The following is a 24414-nucleotide window of genomic DNA, read 5'->3' on the forward strand; positions in this document are numbered from 1 at the left end:
AGTGAAAATGCTTAATGACCTTCACTAATGTTGTATCATAATTTCTTCCATGTACATAGCAAGTTTCGTCACTCATGATTAAGTCATTTCAGAATCATATCCCTAATTAGGAGAGTTCACCAAAACATGCAAATTAGCAATTAACTTTCATGTCACACCTCTATGTCTTGCAACCTCTTGAATCCTCGTGTGATCAACATTTGTAGTAAATCTCACCATAGCATTCGATGCAGACGTTCTCAATATGTGCCCGTTTTTTCTAAAATCATTAATTATGCAAATAAACATGATAAATGCAAGCCACATCCACCAAAACTAATCAGTTCTTGCCATTCTAAAACCGAATCTATGTACTAGGTTTCATGCTGATCTGATAAGCCGTTTTCGAGATATTCGGACCACAGAGAGAACGGATAGACAGACACACAGATACACAGACACATAGACAGACATCGCTGTGGCATCTCATGAGTGTGAACACATGAGCCAAAAATTAGCATGCAGCACCTCGTCCTTGTTGTATGAGCCCTGGCCGCCCGCAAAGGCAATTAACCTCTTAGTGACCCTCAAAGGGCCACTTGCAGAGTACAAACTTACCCTACAGATGTTTTAAGCTCAAGATGTGGCGCTGCTTCAAGGAGAACATCGGCGATCCTTAAAAGATTACAAGGTAAGGCACAAAGACTGAATCAATAGACATTGGCAATGTGGCTAATTTGAAAGCCAGAAAATGTTTGTTCTGAGGCCAACCATGTTATGTCTCTCTCTATTAAAAACTTCATGGCAAAATTATAGGATTGTTAATGTGAAAAATAGAATAATATGAATCAGAAGTCGTTACTATAATAAATAAATTGCAGGAATACATCAACAAAATACTTAACAAGACAAAAAACTCTAAACGTGACCCTGCGATCAAAGTCTGAAACTAAACTGAACAGAGAGATCGGCCTCTGTTCTTCTCGAAAAGAATGTTTTGTAATGATTCTACTCACATTAAGTCCATTGCCACTGTTACTGGATGATAGCATGCCATACGATAAAGTCGATATCGAGTATGGAACATCTCATATGCACTTGGGGCTTCCTGCAATGAGGTAAACCATAACAATTAAAAGCAGTTATGAAAAGCCGTCTCAATGACAGTAGTATTATGATATAGATATAACTGTTCGAGATAAAATGCAAAATTAAGCAATAACCCCGCTGCAGGAGGGTATACACAAGATTTTGTACAATGTGCGACACATAGCACGAGCCGATAGGCGAGTGCTATATGGAGTAGCCGTAATGCGCGAATACAGAACCGTCAAATATCCCGCCACTCACAAATGTTTGCATAATTATACACTGTTCAATACGATTAAGCCGAGGAAATATGAAACTTCGAGGCATTTTTGAGTAAATGTCTTCCACACACATTTCGTCGTCATATTTAACTAATCTTTCTTGAAAATATGCCTGTCACTCAGCCTTATAGGATATTGAAAAAGACCTTAAATGTGCCAGTCAGACAAAAAATATACAATGTCTTTTAACAGATACACACGGACATATAAACGTACACAAACCAGGCAAAAATTGGTCTGTCAGACAGATAGACAAACAGAAAAAGAAGTCAAGATAAACATCGTTAATAAACAAGGAAGTACAACAAAGCAAAAAAAAGTTCAAACCATACCTTGTCTCGGTAGCATATCTGAGTTTCCCAACGTTTGTTTTTCCGTACGCTAAACACTTTTGCAAATTTCATGAAACGATTGTGTATGAAGTTGCTAGTGACACCAAGGTGGTAACTGTATCTGGCAAAGTAATCCCATTTGTCAACATCTATCTGATTGGTCTTATTAGAAACTATCTGTGATTAAATAAAAGGTAAAGATTTGCATGTAAGTAAGTAAGTAAGTAAGTAAGTAAGTAAGTAAGTGAGTGAGTGAGTGACTCTGTATGTATGTATGTATGTATGTATGTATGTATGTATGTATGTATGTATGTATGTATGTATGTATGTATGTATGTATGTATGTATGTATGTACATACGTACATTACATTACGTACATTACGCACGTACGTGTATATATATATATATATATATATATATTATATATATATATATATATATATATATATATATATATATATATATATATACACATACATATGTATGTGTGTGTGCTTTGTGGTCATTGTTCCTTTCTCCCTCGATGACTGTTATAGATACAACTACAAGGTCTTAAGGTTATGTTTGCATTTCAACATACAGCTTTCTATAACACACGAATTGCTGTGTAATTATTTTAGTGAAAAGGTAACTTTAGAATTTTGCAGGAAGGCTGTTTTAGCTAGAAAACATTGGTTTTGGTTTTCTTGACTTAGTAACCACTTTGAGAAGAGCTTCAATCAAATTATTAGCCAACTTGGAACTTATTTTCCTTTTCCAGTGTCTCTCCAGACCAAACCACTAAGAGATTGTTTTAGAGGGTTCTGTACTACTGTCACTGCTAAGTTAGTACCATAACCTTTGCACTGTTTTTAGACTCCTATTTGTCTAAAACTTGGTTCCCTGAATGTACTTATAGTTTTAATGATTATAAATTATATATACCTCTCTCTCTCTCTCTCTCTCTCCTCTCTCTCTCTCTCTCTCTCTCTCTCTCTCTATGCAATACCTTTGATTAGTGTCAGATATGTCTTACCTCATACAAGTAGTATTTGTCTGGGTATGTAGCTTGATACTCGAGTTGCCTGTTGATATAAATTATCAGAATAATTTATATCTTTTAAACTGTCACGTGAATTACCTGCTGCGAAACCACGTATAGTTTAATCTTCATGGACAAAAATTATTATGCCAATTAATCTTAATTGTACATCATAAATATCCATTTGTATTAGCCTCGAAAGAAAATATTGCTGACACAGAGACGTTCTGAGATCAATGTGGTTTAGGTATGGCTGGTGACTTTTACAAATATGACAATGTTTTACAGAAAAAAAACATAAAAGACTGATAAACACAGAGCAACAGGCCTCCAGATACTATTGAACAGATAGACCGAAAGATCGGGGGATCCAGGTGACTAAGTTCATGAAGGTTACATTTTTCACATACAACATAGACACACAGATGAAGATTATTAGGAACCGTTGTGTTATCAAACATATATAAAATGCTTAAGGTAGAATACACCTCAAAGACTTAAAACTTTCGTTCAAACTTTCCTCAATTAAAACCTTCAATCATTCTCTTAACAAATGAGGGTAACAATCAGGGTCACTGTGCAAACTTTGGTATAAGAGAAACGAACCACGCGACATTGACCGATATTTGACATTCAAAATAGTCATCATCCGTATGTAAACTCTGTGGGGAAAATCATATTTTCGATTTTCGAAAATCTAAGACAGTGAATATTATTCTTCTCCTTCAATATTGGCCACACAAGTCATAGATAAAAAAAGAATTGTAAAACTTTGATAGTCCGAATATCTGTCCCCGAGGCACAGTCAATCTTAAAAGAGGAATGGTTTACCGGCTTATAATGTTCATCACCATTCATTTCCAGTGGGCCATAAATCATTTCCTTTATCATATGATAGTGAAATTCTTCCAAATTATAGCCCAACCTCTCAAATGTGCTCTTCAGGTCGTATTTCTTCACCATGTCATCAAAGATTTTGACAGCTCCAAGTTCATGCTAATGACACAAACGGTCAGGTATTTCAGTATAGCATTATGATTGACTTGATAATTGACGCAGCAACAGGTGTACATTTGTTGATGAGACAGATAATATTTTAATGTTTCGCTCACACTGTAAATATTCCAAAAGTTTTTTGCGTTTTTTTCGCAAGTATTGATGATCTGTCTTCTCGCAATTTGTCAATAGCGATCGTCAACAATAGTGACTGTTTCATGAAGACACCCAACCTTTAGTAATCGATATTTACGAGTAAGCACTCTGAGATGCAAAGCTCTAGGAACACAAAGCTGAGGCTCATTCGAATAGGTTTGGTTTTCATAAATATTTGATGATTTTTACTACATTTTCGACAAACCTGCCTTTACGTCGGCAACACACCTCTATGAATGTTACTTACAGACCAGTTTTCGTAGTTCTCTGGCTTGAATTTAGGGATGAACAGGCTGTCAAACATATGGGAAAACGGGCCGTGACCTGGACAAAAGAAAACAGAGAGACATAGAAGTAACCACGACGAGAAAAATATACAAGAAGATGGCGCAAACACAAACAATTACTTGAATATAACGTGAATTTTTTTAATATAAATATTCTTTGACAGAGAGTAAGAGAGGCATACAAAGGGAAAACAGAGATGTAACGAATATCAGGTTTCAAATGGTCAAAATATGTGTAAAGCCTCACCGAGATCATGGCACAATGCTGCCAACCCAACGCACAACTCCTCCTCGTCTGTTATACCAAGGTTTTTCTGTCTCTCCTTCAAGTATCTTATCAATCTCAGAGCTAGGTAACATGTTCTAGGACCGTGATGCAGATGCGAAATATTTCATTCATTGTGCAAATCAAATGTAACTGGCAAAAAAAGTAATGTATTGGAGTTGTCCAGAAGCAGAACATGATACAATAATTGATGACACCTGCTAGATACTTCTTACGAGCAGGAAAGTTTGAAATATGAAAAATAGTTATGTAGTAATAAGATATGAACAAAAATGCTTCATTGTTGCCTCGGACTTAAAACACGAAAATGGATTCAATATTAAATGGCCTTATGCGATGAGACACATATTTGGCACTTAAATAAGGTTTAACTATGAAACAATTGTTGAAATCACTGTTAGCCAGTTAAAGTCATTCTATATTTTAATGTTCTATATGGAGAGCTTACTTGATTCTTGTACACAATACAGTAGAATTTGTAGGGTGTGCGGTTGTTTCCTAAACTTTGCTGGTCTCTTACCAAAAGTAATACTTTCCTGATATTGTTTACACTTTTTTTCAACAAATTAGGGTATGGTAATTATCGGATAGTGCATCCTCTTACGCGACCAAGGGGTCTTACCCAATGCTGTGCTCAAATCTTGTGTGAACAGCGCCCGCATACACAAAATTCACCGTGCCCAGCTGCTTAACATTCCGCAGTCGCTGAAATTCGGGTGTATCGATGATTTTCATGTAGACGTGGTTAAGCTCGATAGTACCATGGATTGGGTCTTGAAAAACCTGCGAGTTGAGAAAGGAGAAACAATGAAAATTAGTAGAAACATTCATAAGCGACGGTAAAATAATACCCTTAAATCTCTGTAGCTTTGCAGAATACATGAACATTGCTTGTCGTACTGTTTGAATTTTTTCATTCTGCAATCAGCATGCTCTCTACGACATATTTTTTATCAATTAATTACATTGTAATAAGTTTATGAACTTAAATCATAAATCAATCTATGTATGGATGAATTCATTTATTCATTCATTCACTAATTCCTGTTTAACACAATTTTAATTAAAATTGATTATTAATTGATTAATAAATTGTAGTTGATTAATTGATTATTTACCAAGTTCACTGATTTCAACCAATTTTTCAGCTAATTCGGTGTGCACAGAAAAATCCCTGTTTGTCAAGAAAAGAAACACGAATACTCAGGAACTGCATCGCGGTCAACGAAGTTGACCAGCAATGACCAACCTTCGTTATCTCCTTTGAGGGTTGGTACATAGATTGACCTCTAGTGTGATGATTACCCTGATCAAACGTTGTCGTCACAATACGTTGTGCGTCTCCCTGGCTGCTTTGTTCATAGCCTTGGCTTCCACTGCATGCACCGGAGTCGTCTTGACTTAAAGTCCTGGGGTTCGACTCTGTAGATGATGGACTGTCCGCCATCGTTTACCTCTCTTATGAAAGAGAACGCTAGAACGTTCATTGTTTTATTCAGCGCATGTTTAAGGTTAATAGCTACTTGAAATCGAGTAGTAGTGATGTGTATTTGGTTGTCAACGTAGTAATATTCGATAAAGCTATTGATGGAATGTATCCTTTGATTTATAACTGACGCATGAGGTAGACTAAAAATATTCCAAATTTTGAAAGATAATTTAGCTCGGGGCAAAACTACTGCCATAGACAAACCACAGAGTCACACATAAAGCTTTTTTATATTATTTCACGAACGTGATCGAAGATAAAAGTTGTACGACGTGTTATTTGGAGCAGCCGGTGCAGCCAGTCAGCCGTTTTGGGGAAATCGGAACCGTTGCATTTTTACACTTGCGTTTGAACTATTCTAAGGTGTTCAGACTGAATTAAAATGTAAGGGGGTGAAATGTCTTCGCAGCTGCCCTTCCACCTACTATCAATTTCTTCTCCAGTCCCTATTGGGAAAAGTCCCTGATATTCCGCTTTCCCTCGACAGAAGCTTCCTGGGAAAACCTCCAAGCATTTTTCTCGATGCGTGCCGGGTAAAGAGAAAATTGTTCCTTCGCCAATGATCAGAGAAAAATTGTCCGCATGCACAGAAATCAATTGTTTCTTGGACAGTGTTGATTGCTGCCACGCCCTTACAGGAAACAGGTTCCCTTAGCTTTTCCTTGGTAGTGAGCTCTTACCCAATTCAAGGAAGAGCAAAAGTAAGGGAAGGTACACCCGGGAAGCAGATAAAGTCATAAATGATAAATTATCGGGCAGTAGGTTGTAGTAGAATTCAACAGTGGAAGGGTATGGTTGAGAATCTAAGCACCGTTTGTGGTTGACCCATGCCAAGAGTGGCCCATTGCAGCCCTGCGTCAGAGTTCACGCTGAACTTTTGAACTTTTGGCCCATCTGACATAGTCGATTTGGGGTTTATCGCTTATCTACAGTGGCCAGTTTGTCTGCGGCTTTATTATAGCAATGTATCACTCACATGTCACTTTATACGTGCCAGGTTTATCAGCTATTGCCAAACTGAATTATTTATTTGAGATATTAATTTTTAGCATGCAAGGTGCAAAAATATAGGGCTTTGATCATTATGTGCTTCAGTCTAGTTTTAAGACAGAGGCTTGAAACTCTAGCACTGATATAATCAAAATGCTCTTTTCACACCCACGCCGATGGTGATAATAAACATGTGACTGAAGACGCAAATCAGATAACAGGGTTTGTCAGACTGAGTGTATCACAGCTGGCAATCTGCAAAGATAGAATATAATCTTTCTTTCACTTTCTAAACTTTTTATTCATAATTCATCAAAATCAACATGAATTGATTGGGAGAATTTTGCGGTTTTCAGGTTAGGTCGTCAAATAATATTGTTCACATTCTCGAATAAAAAATGCCCTCGAAATGATTTCAGGCGCCCTCACGAGCATAGATTTCTTGATCATCGCGATGTATGGATCGAAATTACGGTCAGATACCAAGGCTAAGCTATAGACATTCCTATTCAATGCGCAAATATGTCACTCTAAATGTTCATAGGCTGGATGAATTGTTGAAATGTGATTGGTAAAGTGCTGACAGACGAAATTGCTGTTATTGTTACATAGACTGAGCAATTTAGAGCAATGACTATTGTAGCCACAGATGAGTTCATGTAAGATTGACAGGCTCGAATGGCGGGGCAAAACTCTTTCTTAAGACGGCGATATTTCCCCTGAGCTTTATAGAGCCTTGTTATTTGACTGGAAGAGAGCAAACTTCCACATTTAAAACCCGTCATGTATGTGCACTGTAATGGCCGAGGAGGGACGTTTAAAACAAATATTCGTAGATTGAAATCTTGTAAAGATAAGTATTTCATTTTGACTTTCAATTTAGTCCCACTTGAATATGTTATGATACCATCAAGTCAGCTAATCCAAGCCCCAAGGGAGATCTGCTCTCCATAGAGGTGATTATTGGACCTGATTTGATGTCTATTGGTCATAAATTTCGACTTAACGAGTGGGCGAGGAAGAAAGACGACATGCAGACAACAAAAGAAAATGGAAATAGTGCATTTAATTTGACGATTTGAACAGTGTAACAACGTAAAATCTCTACCATCTATTGGAAATTAAAGCCAGGTCATATTCAGTCACATAGATCATTCAAAAATGACGAAAAAAGACTTAACAGAAAGGCAAGTCAAACAAGCAGATTATCAGACAAATGGAAAAACAAACAATCGATAGGCTATGCTAATGGGGGAGTAATTGTTTCCCTGGTCCCCAGCCAAACGGAAAGACCTGAAGTCTTCCTTCACCGGGACAGGAGTTACATTCATTGTCTTACCGAGTAGAAAGTAAACTCTTTTGTTTTGTAAGAGAAGTCGAATGAACGATGAGAGATTCTAGCAAACATGTTTTTAGTGTGTACGTATTTGCTGCCGGAGCTACTCAGCGGAGCGATTCATGGCGTGAATATTAGGGTAGAATTCGAACAATATCGTGTTATGTAAACTACAATAGATCGAATAGACTTGATATTTTCACCTTTGTATCCTAAAATCTACAAAAAATCCCCACAACCTCATCCGTCTGCCAACAAACAAAACGTGATCACAATAGGATGAAAAACAAAATCTTGGAAGAAGAAGTACTGCAACCATTTCAGTATTCTTGTTCAAGAATTACATTTCAATATGGCCGCACTTACAAGGACTTTCAAGTTAGAAATCCGCCTGAATTGCATACTTTGTGGATTGCCTGTTTGATATTTAAGAGGACTTAAACCGAAATCATTTTGGAATTTCCAGAGGCTTCATTTTATGCGAAAGTTAACCCTACACCTACACATTCCTTCGATGTCCAGAAGAATTCCAGGCTAAATTGTTGTTATCAATTTTTCAAAATAACAGCTTCATGGCTCACAAGCCACGGATCACGTAGCAATGTTTGAATGAATTGAGAAATAAAGAATCGAAAGCAAAATGTTTTCGTTGTTTTCCTTTTAAAACTAAACCTTTGATTATAGTCATCGTATATATCTACCTGAATTCTCTAAGTTTCTTGTTTTTTTAAATAAGATGAAGGGTTACTTACCTGGGCAAGAAAAAATTTGCAGCAAGCTCTAGTAGGAGGAGCACCGGTCAACGCGTTCGGCGTCTGGGCTTGGAGTTACACTGTGGGGTAGAGTTGACACGTCCGAACACGGTGCACCTATAGCAAGTGTTCATTAGCTCACGTGACTTGTGAAATTTAACGAATGTACAGCTGGTTTTGCGACAAATCGTCCAGCCGTCGCAATATTGTTGGAGTAACGTTATAAGATTAAGGGTAATAGGCTCAAGAATGTGGCGTAAAATTTACGCTGACCCGGAAAAATTCTTTAAGATACGACTTTCATGTCAAAGTTCCATCCTCCATTCCAGTAAAGGTCATGTTCATATGGCATTTACAGACACTTTATTAACATGACAATGCTAATAATATTAATAGACTTAATCTGGAAAGAAATACTGATCATAATATTCAAACTTGTAACTTTTGAAGTCTTGATTTTCGTAAAAGAATTACACTAACGACCTGGCAACTTTCACTTAAGTGTACTTTTACTGCAGGCATTGAAATTAAACTGTAGTTAGTTCTCTGTTATAGTCTTTCCTTGTCTTTTTATCGCTTGCTGTATTTATACAATGTAAAAATGTCGCTCAGTACTCTCTGAAGAACGATACAGAATGAAATGGATCAATGATCATTTATGCAGGGTGTGCGCGTGATCAATCGTCCCCTTTTCTAACCTTTCCTAGTTCATGCAGCCTCTATCGATGACGTCATTCACACGCGAGTGTGTTGTCCATACACCCTGCCCAAAGTTTTCAGCATAATTGCAGCCATCAATCGGCAAATATCGGCTCCATCCATCCAAATGGTAAGTGACATTCACCTCAAAATATACCATAAACAGTAAATTTCTTTGTAAAGGAAAAAACGAGCAAATGTCAACTCTTTCACTTTAATTCTTATCGGAATTAGAATTACACCAGACCGTGCATAGGTCAAAGTCTATAAATGTGATTTATTCTGGTGTTGTGATGCGTTCAACACATCTGTACTTTCATTTTAGTCGAAGCCATCCTAAAAGTTAAACACGACTCAATATGTGAAGATAGTCTTGTTCACAAACATCTGTAAACTGTGTGTTTGCACGTGCGTCAGAGACTTCCGCCCGTTCGCAGGTTTTTAGTAAACAAAATACGTATATACAAGAATGTTGTTAAAGGTGAGTAGCTCCTTAAAATAATCAAATGACAAGGCAATGGGCAAGAAATACGGGATTTCTTGGCTCCACTAATGATTCTTTTATTATACAGTAACAAATACAGTTTTAGCTTACTACTGACACAGCATAACTATTCGTTTAGTGTCATGTAAACTAACTCATACGAATGGACGGCTTGCCTGGGGGCCAATACTGCATCCAATTGCAACACATTCGCAATAACAGCATAAAACACAATTGAGGACAACTTAATTTGCGCATATACAGAGAACAAGACAAGCGTCAAAGACGCATTACAATATAAAGCTACTGGGCATGGTTAGGAAAAGAACTTAATCTAGCAAAGAATAAATTTCACAAAAATATAGCGGAATCACGGATCAAAGAAAAAAGAGGGAATGGGACAAGTACAACCGTTCACGGAAACAAATATAATCTTCACAAGAAGAAGCAATATACTTATACGGAAGCACAGTCATTAATGTACAGGTAGCATTTGCCTTACATATTTGAATCTCCTGGTTAGGAACGACTTACAATAACACACGTTAGTATCTAACTATGGTCGTTAACATACGACACACAGTACATGTGATCAAATATGCGATACAAGCTGTCAGTGACTATTAACTGGGCTTCAAGTGGGTTGTTATCAGGAAAAGATATAAAGTTTAACTTTTTGTTTAATCAACTGTATACACTACAGATGGGCAAGCAAGGGAAGGGCATTCAACTCGAGTGTCTTACACTACGTTCACACCACGGAGTTTAGATCGCCTTTTAAGCCATGGTTTTAGAGAACCAAGGTCAATGAGCCACGTCGGTCCTGGAACAATCTAGACTTGCTCCAAGTCTGTGGGCATATTAATTAATCAAAAAAGAAGAAATTGAAAGAGTAAACTAGTAGGCAGTTTTGTATATCGTAGGGTGAATGCCTTGGCCCACAGCCAGTAACTCACCTGCCAAGAAAAAAACCTGGCGACTGGGAGTCAGTGCGTTCCGAAACGACACACATTTGGGACCAGGCCAAAATTGTGCGTGTAAACAGTTCGGGTCGATCCTATGTCCAGTTGACGCCCTAAAACTGGTCTAAGAGAGGTCTTTAAGTCACTGAAGGACGAGACCATAAATATAGTTGGAACGCGGACCAAATCTACAGCAAATCACCGAATTACTTTGACATTATTGTAAATTATTAGCCTAAGGATTGTTAGTATTTGTTATTTGTGTGAATCAACCCAGTAATTTGAATGACGAGTTTGTTTTAGGGCAAGCAATTGAGCACTATTACTATATTCGCATGAGAAAAATGAATTTACTGTCACCCCAAATCTAAACACTTAAATTACGGAAATAATTTTACACAACAAATTATAAATACCGAGGATGGTAAGGTGGCTTGTCTGTATTTGATGTGCTAAGCACAAACGCTGTAGACCCGTGTTCAAGTACGTACGCTTGCATAAATTGCTTCCAGTATTAAGCAGAGCGAGGAGTTTTACTGCCAATGTTAATTTAGGCAGAAAGGGAGAAAAGATAATAAACTAAAGAGTTAACAGCCTCAGTTTGAACACCAAAATAAAGTTTCAAAGATCCTAGTCTTGTCGGATAGATAGTGTTTTTTTAAGGTGGATGGACGTCAAAATTGAACATTTTTAACTTTTGGTCATATTATGTGCTTACGGAAACTCTAAGCTATCAACCGTTATTTAGTATTAATAATAAATAAACAGTTAAACTTAATGCAATGTTTGGATTTCAGAAACGCATTACCCAAAATTTACCTTCATTTCAAATTAAAAATGGCGGCTTTGCCCTATGTAAACTATTTGCGGAGGGGTGATTAAAGGTTCGATTTCAGAAAAAAACAAATAGTTGCTCCATTTATTCGATGGCTTCAAAATGAATCTACATAAGAAGTCGACCATTAAAATGTTATAAATATTTGAGTGTTGAAAAAAGTCACTGAGGCGCATTCTGCTAACTTACTATTTTTATCTTTGATCTTTGATCTTTAGCAAATATCCATGTTTCACTGTTTTAATTTCTCTCACTGAATTAACTGTGTATATTGTCCTGCTAAAATTAAACTGAAGTCAGCATCGGAAGCCAGCATGGAGCAAATGAACACGCTTAAAGCAAGTTCACAGTAACCGGTTGTGGAATGCGAGACAGCAGGTCGTTCTGAGTCGAGAGTATTGGTACCTTTTGGGTGAGTTTCCTGGGGACCACGTCTATGGGCGTGAGCCCGTATCGGTTGGTTTTTTCTTCTTCCTCTTGGATTGTTTATCATTTTCGTCATTGCCATTTGTATTCCTTTGAAATTTATTTGCTGAAGCAGTGATGACAACATAATTATAAATTATCCTCTGCATAACTTTGAGAAAGGTAGCATTAATATACATTATTGATTACGTTTGATTTCCATTGTCTTGGTCAGGAGTGCAATATTTTATACTGCATGGTGCCGATCTTGTGATAAATCGTGTCTAGGTAAGCATAATTTCGGGCTTTCATACTTATTTTTGTAGCGGTTTAAATTCTATCAAGACAAAATGCGATTATTTAAAATTATCCGATGACCAGTAATATGCTTGTTCTGTTTTTTTTTTTAAAAGTATGTTTGTTCTCGTACGTTAGATGAATTCAATTACTGTACGCTGAATTCCAACGCTGACTACTTTAAAAATGCTCGATGTAATATAGCATTATCGCTTCTATAGGCATTGATGAAAATTGCAATCGGTGTTATATTGTGTTGAGTACACACCTTTCCTTTGTATGCTTCAATATTTGCGCACACTCTGGTTTTTGCCGATATCTAACTCTTCATGGGCGCCATACTTCTCGCATGGGGGAGGGGGGTTCAGTCGGTACCAGGGGTGACTCTTTGCCGGCCCGGCATTTTTAGACAGGCCTTCTTCTCATACGCGGTTAGGTGGCATGGACTATCGTTTCCGTAAGCTGAGAGGTCCTTCTGTTTTCTTGTCTTTACTAAGTGCAAACTTTTTTTGTGCTGTGTTTCAAAATCTTTATCTTTTATCGACAGAAAGCGCAGTTCGATGAAAAACGTTCAATTTTATCAATGGATTTTCATCTATTATTGAAATAGAGCGTAGGGCTGTCATTTGCAAATAAACCCAAACATTTGGAGTGAAAACTATGTAAGAGATGCATGTAATAAAAACATCATATCACAAACAAGTCACTATGTACCCTCGAGGTAGGAGACCGTTTGCCTTCCTGACGTCGGGCAAATGGTCATCTATCCTCTGATACACAGTCCCTTGTTAGGACTTTACGATATATTAAGGCCCTGATACGGGTTTTGCGAACCTCGGTCGTACGGGGTAAGTACCCTCGCACGCTCGTGCCCTTCCGCCGTACAACCTCGGTTCGCAAAACCCGCAATGGGGCCGTAAAGATTATTCTTGTCGTGAGCTGCACAACTAAAATTGCAATAGTCAAAATCACATCCAACTGTGACAACTGGAATACTTTTTGCTAAATTTCATTTTCACTGATGTTGTTTAAATAATTGAACTCTTTCTTCAGCTGAAAGAACTGTTTTGAATTTACGTTATAAATCTTAACTTATTTGTTATTGCTTAATGTCAGTTTGTTTTTTATTGTGAAATGACTTCCGAAATATAGTTTACTTTTTACTTGTTGTTTATTTCATATAAAGGTCAAAGTCACAAAAGCAGGAGTTTAATGTTAGTTGGCAAGGCGTTTCTTCCAATGTCGTATGACCTTATGGCATTAACTTAAAATATGATTGGGTTTTGAGGTAACCTATACATTTTAAGCAGTTTCAACAATTACCAAAGCATTACTATAAACATTAGAGTTGACGCTTATTTGCAATCGATAAACCGTAAAATTTGACTAGCTCTACATGTACATTAGCGGAATTTCAGTAAGTCAAAAATTCACTTCCTAAACCAGCGATGGGACTGGACGCAATGACATTGCATTACACAATGTAAAGGCATTCAAATAAAATTCATGCTGCAAGGATTTTAATCATACCCCTTTACATATTTTCCTGCTGAATTTCTGTTGTTAAGAGATCAGGATAATCTAGGTCAGCGCTCTAATCCAAGATACCTATAAGTTTGTACTAGTACTGTTACCTTTTGTTCCACACTAAAAGACCACAGTAAATTCAAAATAACAGCTGTTTGTGTGGAATGTTTACATCGATGGCCTTATTATTACAAAACTTTTGCGCTCGCTTCATTTTAAGTTTGCACGCACCTCCAAATGTGGTATCAATTATCGACACTTGAAATCAAAAATTGCCTCAAACCTGCATAAACTCGATAGGGTTAGGGTTATTAGATGTTCACAAAATAAGCCAGTAAAAACTGTATTTATCCGTTAAGGCCTCCACAAGTTGTACACCGAAGTAATGTAAACGTTTTACAGTCCGAATATCTGTTAGCGAGGTGTATTCTACCTTACGGCGTACTCGTTTACTGTGAATCTGACTGGTTACAAATGAAAATGTTATCTGCATCCCGGACCATTATGTAAAAGCAACGGAAAATCTTTAATAAGGAAGATACGACCTTGTAGTTCATGATGCGTATAGTTTTGCAAACTGACTCATCTCTAAATCGAATGGAAATACACAAAGTCTTGGTTACCTGCTCCGTGCCTTGCTCTACATAACAAGTTTATAATCAGTAGAACCTCAAAACTTATTGACATCTGTGACATATACAGCACGAGTGCAGAATAATGAACACAGACAACGTTTCGCACAAATCGCTAGGAACTTCATGTGTCGCTGGGGTATATGTTGTAGGATCAGCGATAGGGATAAAGCACATACGGCTGGACTCAGTAAAAATTGGCCGACTTGCGAGAAATACAATACTTGTTAAGATAAAAACTGCAAAGTTAAAACAAATACAGTAAATACTAATCGGCCAGCAGGAAATAAAACACTTGCAAAGCAGACACTATAATGCGCAGACGCTTCGGTGCAACCCTTCGTCAGTACTAAAACTCGCTAGAGAAACGTGAAAACACAAGAAAGAAAAACAGCCCATCAAACAAGAGAACGCACAGAACAATAAATTACCAACAATTCTCTTTGATTTGTATCCATGTAGGTTACTTTTCTAAAAACCTTTTCAGTTCTGCATGTAAGCACTAATGTTAAGCATCAGAATAATTGTTAAATAATATCCAGTAAAAGTACGTTCAGATATTTCAGTGAAAGTTTGAAAATAACCACTAAACAACCATAAAAGTCACATTCTTTGGGTACTACAAATGCCATGCTTTTTGGGCAGCAAGTTATGACGAACTGAAGGGGTCATTCTCTGAGAAAACTTAGCGTACAAATTTCTTTTGTCACTTCCATTGCAAAAAAATCAATATCCTTTTGTTTCATAAAACAGGTGTAACTAGTCTCCCTTCTTTCCATCACATTATTCTGTATGGCTGAGGACAAAATCAGTGGCAAAGTTTACAAAAATGCTATCTCTCCCTCAATTATGCATTTTTTCCCAAATTATTTGAAATGAGAATTGAGAAGAACGGTGTGCATAAAAGTACGTTTTCAAAATTTTGACAACTAGTCTCTGAATTTGTCTACACATGGGAGACATGGTAGACTTCACTGAGGAATCTCCGTTGATACAATTCATAATGAAATATGGGAAATCTACAGTACTGTGGAACGATCAAACGCGTTAAAATATGCATTCATATTGACTGGTGCCAGAGTGCCGAGTTTGAAAATAGTAGCCTGTTCGAGTTTATGGCTGGTAGAGTCGGTGGTGGAAATAATAGCAGACACTGCAATGTCTAACCGACCGCGGTGGGGTGGTGTACAAAAATGTTTGGCCGCCGGATATGTGAGCTTGTTGTCGGTCACAGTGCGAAGGTGTTCAGCAAAGCGATCGCTTAGGCGACGCTTTGTTTCGCCAATATATAACATGCTGCAGCGTTTGCATTTGATGCAGTAAATGATATTAGCCGACGTGCATGTGAACACGCCGGAAGCTATTATATATAACATGCTGCAGCGTTTGCATCTGATGCAGCAAATGATGTTAGCCCACGTGCATGTGAACACGCCGGAAGCCAATATATAACATGCTGCAGCGTTTGCATTTGATGCAGCAAATGATGTTAGCCCACGTGCATGTGAACACGCCGGAAGCCAATATATAACATGCTGCAGCGTTTGCATTTGATGCAGTAAATGATAGACCCCCTCCACGATATTCTATTGTGCAACATCCTCAGCAGAATTCGTTCGCTGAATACATACCACATTTGACATTCATTCATGCGAAGCAAATCGTTGCCTCTGCAAAGTATCATTATCGGGGCAGTCAACTTTTTTTGACCAAAAAATCCCATTTTGACCTTTTTTCGTTCTCGACAGACTTAGTACAATTTTTTTTAACAAGCATTTGTACAATAGCCGTTTTGAATACTTCGAGTGCTTTCACAATAATATAGTTATAAGGCTGTCCACCAAGGGTTGTCAATTATCTAGCGCTACCTAAAACGACGAGCGTTATTTTTCACTCAACAGTGAAATTATTCCTCGATTACTGTGTATGTTAATACAAGATGAAATGATAAATTCAAAATAACAACTTGGACACTGCACTTAGCGGTGGATATTTCGCAACCACCTATTGTATTACTTGATCCTTTGCTTCACTCTTCTGTTTTTGGACCTTGAGGGTGTCCGTTTTTGTCCCCTATCTTTACTAACTTGGGCTGTTCCTTGATTACGTTTCTGAAAAGTAAAGGCAACGAAAACGTCACGATAAACAGAATTGTATCTCTGAAAGAAAGCGGGAATGTATTGTGTACAGTTCCTGTTGACATATGACTTGCTGCCCGTGTTTAGAAATATAATCTGAATGTCGATTTCTGCTAATAAAAAAGCACCCAGATAGCTACGCTGTTATTTTAGAGAAAAACAGTGTTAAACTTATCTGACACTATGTGGAATTTAAGAATGAACAGAATACACTTTATATCGATCGTTTAAAGCCAAAGTTTGTAATTTTGTAATAATCCGACTTGAGAGTAAAAGTAAAGATAGAATGAAGCCAAAAATAAAACATAAGGACATCCAGACCAGCTGCTCCTAAATTGTTATCCAACAAATACTTTGAAAATGACACCCAACTGGTTCAATTATTATATCTTTTCAAGGTAAGCATTACAAGGTCCGTGAGGCATTTATTCGTTAAAATATAAAATTGGCTATCGGGAACCTCGAATTGTACGTTAGTTGCCAAGTGTCCATAATAGGTAAAAGCACTTGCTTGGGTGCCACAGCTATCAGAATTGGCCTAGAATTGACAATGTGTGAGCGATATAATTTACTGAACCATTTAATTTAGTTATAGTTAGACATGCTGTCACTCATCATTTGAGTGACAGAGAGTCTCATATTGTGTACAATTATTCCATATCCACCATAGCATGTTTTGCCAGAATTATATCATATTAGTCTGCTCTCTGAATATCCCTGTCTCATTATTTTTGATATCACTGCACTTTGTCTCAATCGAGAGTCTTCATATGAGTCATTAGCCCTACTGTATCTCAGAAGCTTAGGCATAGACATACATATGCTACCTCTGAGATAGTTGGCCCATTACTCGGCAAATAAGGAATTTATGATTTTAAAATAAAAATATGCCCTTTGTCATAGAGCTTGGTATTTAGCCCTAATTTAGAATAAGTCCCGGTATATAGCTGAGTTTGTAACCTTTGTTATTATTATAATATCTAACTCATCAGCATTACAATTTGACATGTAGAATGTAGAATAAAAGCTCAGGAGATCATCAACAGAAAGAAACCCAGCTTCCCATGAGCAATAACTAGGTCATCAAGAAGGGTTGCACAGTTTATGTAAATTGGTATGCCAACAACTGTGTCGTAATGTAATATTACAAAATATATAAAATAATCAGTTTAAACGTTAATCATTGCATCATGACTGTATTCCATTAAAATAAATGAACTGCGATTGATAACTATGTGGTGATACCTTCTGCTGCATTTTAGTGCGCGGGAACACTTGCTTCACCAGAGTTGACGAGCTTACTTACAGTTTGTCGTAGGGAATGGTGATGTACACGGTGGAAAAGTTAAATTTACAGATAGACATGAATGTTGTTTTCTTTTCATTTAAACAAAGAGGTTAGTCTCTTGAATTTTAGTATCCGCATTTGCTTTAACCTTTTAGTTTCGTAAACTTTGTCACAATATCGAAATAGACCACTTTTAAAGATAAAATGACAGTCAATATTTGTGATATATGTTAAATCGTGCATTTGCCGGATAAACGTCATCGGTTTTTGTTCTCGAACTACATCTGCAATTTTATAATCAACAAAGTAAACAAACAAGATAGCCACCGCTCTCTGCCTGCGATGCGATGTTGCCGATGTAAATATTTGAACGGCTTTTAGAAACAAGGATATTTCGGGTAGCTAAATACGGGAATTATAGTATTTTGAATGTTGTAGTGTTAATCCGTGGTTATTCTCTTAAAGTTCCTGTAATTGTTTAGACAAGCTCATGCAAATATTTCACTTTTTGCAGCAAACTTCTTATTAGGTAGTGAGCGCATGGCGTGTCAGCGATGTTGCGCGCGACATCTGTTGACATAGTAACTCTCAGTGTAAACAAATTGGCCTATTGACCTGTTGACATAGCAACTTTTTGTGTAAACAAATTGTGTAGAGAAATTGGCCGCCTCTCTCCGCTCCGTACGAAGATAAAGCGCGATCGAAATCAGGAGAGATTTAGAGCTTTTGATATGATTGTAACAATATATTGCACCTTAAAAAATTCTTCCCGGACGACTATTTTTGAATGCCGGTATATTTTCTCTTAGTGGTCATTCAGATATAGAGGAATTGTCGCGCATGCATGATGTTGACATCTTCGCATGGTTTATGAATGGCTCCTGTTTACAAAAATATTTCGATATTTATGCGCGGGCTGAATAAAAGGAAAGCCTCAAAAGCTAAGGTTCTTTCTATCGCTCGTAAAATTCTGGGCATGGGTATATGATAGCAGGTCTGACCTGAAAGCGAGCGCAGCGTGAGGTATTGACGCGACGTTGAGGTATTTATTCCCATTATTGTATGTACTTTTGCATACAGATCCAGTGTTTTCTCTGCATGTCCTTTAAAAGGGGTACTTTGTGCCACATTCAATAAAATTAGGGAGCAGACTTGGCATTTTAGGGGCAGTTTTTATTTTGTTTTTGCCTTCGAGTCATAGGAAGCGCTTCACCAATATCATTACGATCGTCACCAAGTTCAGTTGCGTCGCCAATGTCGCATGCAGCACCCATACTATCATCGACACCATGCACCATGATGTTTGTCAGCTTGTGATGTGCTCGGATGCTCTTCATCTTATGTCGATTTATCACCAAAAGGTTTGCCTGACTCAGAATTTGACGTATTTGTTCCACTGGACACGATTTGGTGAGACATTTGGGGTTAAATCCGTTAAAATATGCGGTAATCAAACGATTGCGTTCCATTGAAATCGAGATCGTCACTGCATGCAGCGTGCCTGCACAATGCTTAAGCTGAAAGTTTCTATAATTCCGTCATTGATACGAAGTTTCGAGTTCTGCTTTTAAAACTTTGCCACTATCAAAACTTGAATAAAAAATTTGCTGTAGTATCCGTGAGACCAAGCCGCAAATATGTCGCCGACTATTCTGTTGGTTGCGTACTCTCCACGTCATGCACGTCATGAAAGTTGATTGACACAGAAAAGTTTGTCTTTTCCGAGGGTATTACTGCTAGAAACAACAGCAAATTCACAGATTACTACACTATGCGCTTTGTTCATCCTCATATAAATTGACGACTTTGCTTGCTGTGTTTTGTGCCCGATTTCCGTGCTGTCAGTGACTTTAACAGGGCAGACAATGGCTTGTAATGCGCAATTTAGGCAATTGTGCAGTCGAGAGAAAATTCTGCATAACAATCACGATGTACGTTGCTTACTGCAAAAGTGCTGCAGGGGGAGACGGACTGCCAAATATTTTCAAAAATAACAATAGATTTCGGTATTTTAACTTGAAACTGAACAGCAATCTAGGTGACCAACGATAATGAATTATAATGGCAACATGATACGACCAGGTTTAAATTGAAACGTCTGTATTGCATCAACTTATGTAAGTCTCACAAGAGTTGGTTTGTTTCAAAATGGCGGCGCGCAGTGATTACGGAACCCGGGTTTTATATGTGATCGAAAAATCATTTCGAATCAAATTTCGTACTGTTTTTGGAATAGAGATCTTCCGTTATCAGAAAAGTCCATTTTTGGGTAGGGTTTATGGTTGATAAGCTTAACATGCGTCGTATCGGTATTAGTGTCATTTGTGCTTCGTCAGACACTCGACTTTGTCTCCTGTCTGACGAAGCACAAATTACACTCATGCTGATACGACACTGGACAGGCAATATTGGGTAATAACATCTGAACATAGCAAGTTTCTTAAACTTTGATCAAGTCAATTAAGATATGTATCAATTCATTAGGACAGTCTGTTCAATATTCAAATTACAATCAGTTAATCTAAAAATGCTAAAACGGCTTTTAAGAATGTTATACTATGGTATTTTCGATGGACATAGCAATTTTAGTCCATGTTGGTCAAGTCAGTCCAGATATATATCTTTACTAATGAAAGTTCATCAAATATGCAAATTAGCAATTAACATTTATGTCACCCTTTAATATCTTTTACGGCTGATACGTTTTTAGTGTGATCAACATATGTAGCATATCTCATTGTTTTTGTGTCACTGTTCTATATTTACATGCGTTTTCTCAAAAAATGATAATTATGCAAATATGCATAAAATATGCAAGCCAAACCAAGACAGTTCTTGTCATTCCAAAAGATAACATAATATCATAATTCATTCTATTATGTAGACAGATTTATACATATAAAAAATGCGAGCTAGAATTAATGAAATGTACTGACTAAGACTCGTCTCATCACATCACTTTTATCGGAGACTTTTTTTACAGTTTACGCCGACTTTAATGAGAAGGCCAGTCAGCTTAGACTAGCACTTTGGTTGACCACGTCTTCATCTGCTGTTACATATGCATTATTATCGACTTGCATGTTTTAACGAACTGTAGCAATAAGTACTGTTACAATTGTCATCGTCAACAATACGTGCCCGGCAATCAAATTCGGAATTGTTATTTGTTTTGCTGCGGTAAGGACAGAATATGTTTATAACAGTTTAACATATATTTCGTCAGTCAGATTTCTAAAATACAAATTTTTGCAGTCAAGCCCGTTTAAGGTTAAAATGATCCCCCCCAAAATCAAGGCAGACAATAGTTGAACCTTGGCTGCGACGGATCTCCCCACTATTTGACTGATAAAAATCGAACCATAAATATATTTAAATATCTTACCGGTATCCAAGATTGGTATTGAGCCCATTCTTGGACGCATTTCCAGGCGCTTTTCTTGTTATTTGAGTTCTTGACATAAAGAAAGAGCTCTCTTTCTTGGAACGTCTTTGGAACGACGGAAGAAACCTTTGAGAAATAGTACAAAGTTAATCGACTTTAAATTAAGAATTTTGCAACAACCAGACACGGAATAAAAACAGTAGTGTTACAAATATAAAATTTGACTAATATAACATTTTACTTCATTTATATATCGCTTAACAAAATCAGGATAATGAAGACTCATAGTAGATCGATCGCTAAATATACTCGAAAATGAGCTCTTAAGAGCTAAAGGGCGCATGCTGTGACTAATAATGCCAGTTTTAATTGCCTAAGCCTTTAGAAAATTAAAAGACGCTCGGTAACTTTTTACAGAAAGGCATTACTGACTTTACCTCATTCTCTGGATTTGTTATAGCTTCTGACTGTCTTTTACCGTAGAACAGAACTCTTTTAACAGGATTTTTATCGCCAATCCCATAATCAAGAGTTACAATCTGTTTAGTGGTAAACGAAATTAAAATTGCGAATGAAAACACAGTACTAAAATCTGTTTTGACACATTTAATCTAAAATTCACTCGTATTGTTATGTTTAAAGAAAGTAAAGTGAAGCTGTAATTATTATCTTTTCAAGGCAATATGCGCCATTACTACTTACTTTACACAGTTTACTTGCAACGGAGCAAGCGCGCGTGCTATCGGTATTTGAACTGAAGTGCAAATACGTTTTACAGATCAATGGTTGAGCGGATCATTTGTTATTGTATTTCCGGCTTGGGTGGTAGTATTACGTATCTAATCAAAATCACTAAATCGGACACTAGGAATTTTCCAGGCGTAACATTGTTTAGATTTGATGACTTAAACATGAAATTCGTGAAAAACAAATCCTTAACCACATTGTCTACAACATGCATGCACTGAACAGTAATTTCACTAAAATGAAGTCTGGTACCAGATATCACTCAATTAGATTTCGCACAAACAACAGATCTAGAAATACTTTTGTGTCAAAGCAGTGAGAATTCTTAACTAACTTTCTACCAGGTGGATATCTCATCGCAGAGATTGGTACATTCATTATTTAAATTTTACTGTTGTTTGATCACCCTGTATTTTATCTATTGTGAAATTTTTGTCTTTAAGTCTGTGTAAACTACTATGCACTTCGATTTTATATTGGACTAATCAACAAAAAATAATAGTAACAGCAGTAGAAGTAGCAGCAGCAGCAGCAGCAGTAGTAGTAGTAGTAGTAGTAGTAGTAGTAGTAGTAGTAGTAGTAGTAGTAGTAGTAGTAGTAGTAGTGGTAGTAGTAGTAGTAGTAGTAGTAGTAGTAGTTTTAAGTTCGTGTTTTAATTTTGTTTTCTACTACCGGGCAATCATACAGCAGGTACCTTAAAACACATATCTTCTGATTTTAATTTTTTATCAACATCATGTTTCACGATATCTTCAAGTTTCACGTCCTGTGTGAAAAAGAAATTATAAAAAAGTACAGTATGGGACACAGTTGATCCAAGTTTGGTTTCCAATAGAAATTCTTAAATAGTGCAATGTCATAAGAAAGATTAGGTATAACGTAAACAATTATGTTGCTCCGACCTCTTCAAACTTTTACATCTTGACTCTTAACTAGTACAGGCGACCGACATGCATATTCATATTTGTTTAATTTCTATGACTTGTATAATTGCCACACGATAATGACATTTGTCAAAGGCCTAATAATACGTGTTTCTCCCAATATCCTTAAAATCGGCATACGGGCAACGTATATTTACACTTCTATTTATGATATATTCTTTTTGTGTTAAGTTTCGTCTTTATGAAGCATCGTCATTTTTGTAATTTTTTTTCGCGTCTGTAACTCTCACGGGATCATATCTACCATATCTCAGCTCCCTTTAGGGCAGTCAAAAGTATAGTATAATTGGTTTGCATATACGCTGATCAGAAGCGTAATGTACAAAACAAAGCTTACGTTTTCGGTGATGTTGACACCCTCTGCTAATTTTAACCTTTCAACTAGCTTGTACAACTTTCTATCTCGAATCCTTTCTATTATTTTTCGGGCTGCAGCGAGTTCAATGTTACCATGTGAATGGCGAATAACACTTAAGATCGTATCATCCAACCTCCGATAAGCTTCCATATCTTGCAAAATCTTATGCATGGAGAATTTCTTTCTAGAAATTAACGAAAATTCGTAATTATGAATAATATTGTAAGATGCCCGGAAAAATGTCATTTGAATAGCCTACAAGTTTCAATCGCATAGTAGACAGTAGGGGTTCTACATTGTCCGTAGACATCCACCCACCCTCTATATATATATATATATATATATATATATATATATATATATATATATATATATATATATATATATATATATATATATATATATATATATATATATATATATATATATATATATATATATTTGTATTTATATATATCGCATCTGGCGAAGGGCCCTACACAAAATTTTGTAATGCCTGGTGCGATTAATCTGACCCTCCGATATATATATATATATATATATATATATATATATATATATATATATATATATATATATATATATATATATATATATATATATATATATATATATATATATATATATATATATATTTGTATTTATATATATCGCATCTGGCGAAGGGCTCTACACAAAATTTTGTAATGCCTGGTGCGATTATTCTGACCCTCCGGCC

General features: G+C 36.7%; 1 protein-coding gene and 2 long non-coding RNA genes across 3 annotated transcripts; all 3 read right to left on the bottom strand.

Moving 5' to 3' along the window:
• Positions 1–1000: 1000 nt before the first annotated feature.
• Positions 1001–2790, bottom strand: LOC139136248 (uncharacterized). The gene is made up of 3 exons (XR_011553169.1): positions 2698–2790; positions 1682–1858; positions 1001–1087 (listed from the first exon to the last, which is right to left on the bottom strand). It is a non-coding gene; the product is annotated as an uncharacterized lncRNA (long non-coding RNA).
• Positions 2791–2936: 146 nt separating this feature from the next.
• Positions 2937–6186, bottom strand: LOC139136513 (deoxynucleoside triphosphate triphosphohydrolase SAMHD1-like). The gene is made up of 6 exons (XM_070704238.1): positions 5678–6186; positions 5051–5211; positions 4390–4505; positions 4103–4179; positions 3535–3699; positions 2937–2963 (listed from the first exon to the last, which is right to left on the bottom strand). The coding sequence occupies exons 1-6, from the start codon at positions 5873–5875 to the stop codon at positions 2937–2939; spliced, it is 744 nt and encodes a 247-aa protein (XP_070560339.1). The 5' UTR covers positions 5876–6186.
• A 10150-nt stretch (positions 6187–16336) lies between these two features.
• LOC139136249 (uncharacterized) lies at positions 16337–23160 on the bottom strand. The gene is made up of 4 exons (XR_011553170.1): positions 23089–23160; positions 22085–22186; positions 21648–21773; positions 16337–16947 (listed from the first exon to the last, which is right to left on the bottom strand). It is a non-coding gene; the product is annotated as an uncharacterized lncRNA (long non-coding RNA).
• Between the last annotated feature and the right edge of the window lie 1254 nt (positions 23161–24414).

Source organism: Ptychodera flava, chromosome 7, assembly GCF_041260155.1.
Source record: "Ptychodera flava strain L36383 chromosome 7, AS_Pfla_20210202, whole genome shotgun sequence".
Lineage (NCBI taxonomy): Eukaryota > Metazoa > Hemichordata > Enteropneusta > Ptychoderidae > Ptychodera > Ptychodera flava.

Bases quoted from the DNA above. Each gene is read 5' to 3' on its own strand.
- LOC139136513 (XM_070704238.1), bottom strand. From the start codon at position 5,875: ATGGCGGACAGTCCATCATCTACAGAGTCGAACCCCAGGACTTTAAGT. The intron at 5,212-5,677 runs GTTGGTCATTGC...CTCAACTCGCAG, and splicing joins CCTCAAAGGAGATAACGAAG to GTTTTTCAAGACCCAATCCA. The intron at 3,700-4,102 runs GTAAGTAACATT...TTGTGTCATTAG, and splicing joins AGAACTACGAAAACTGGTCT to CATGAACTTGGAGCTGTCAA.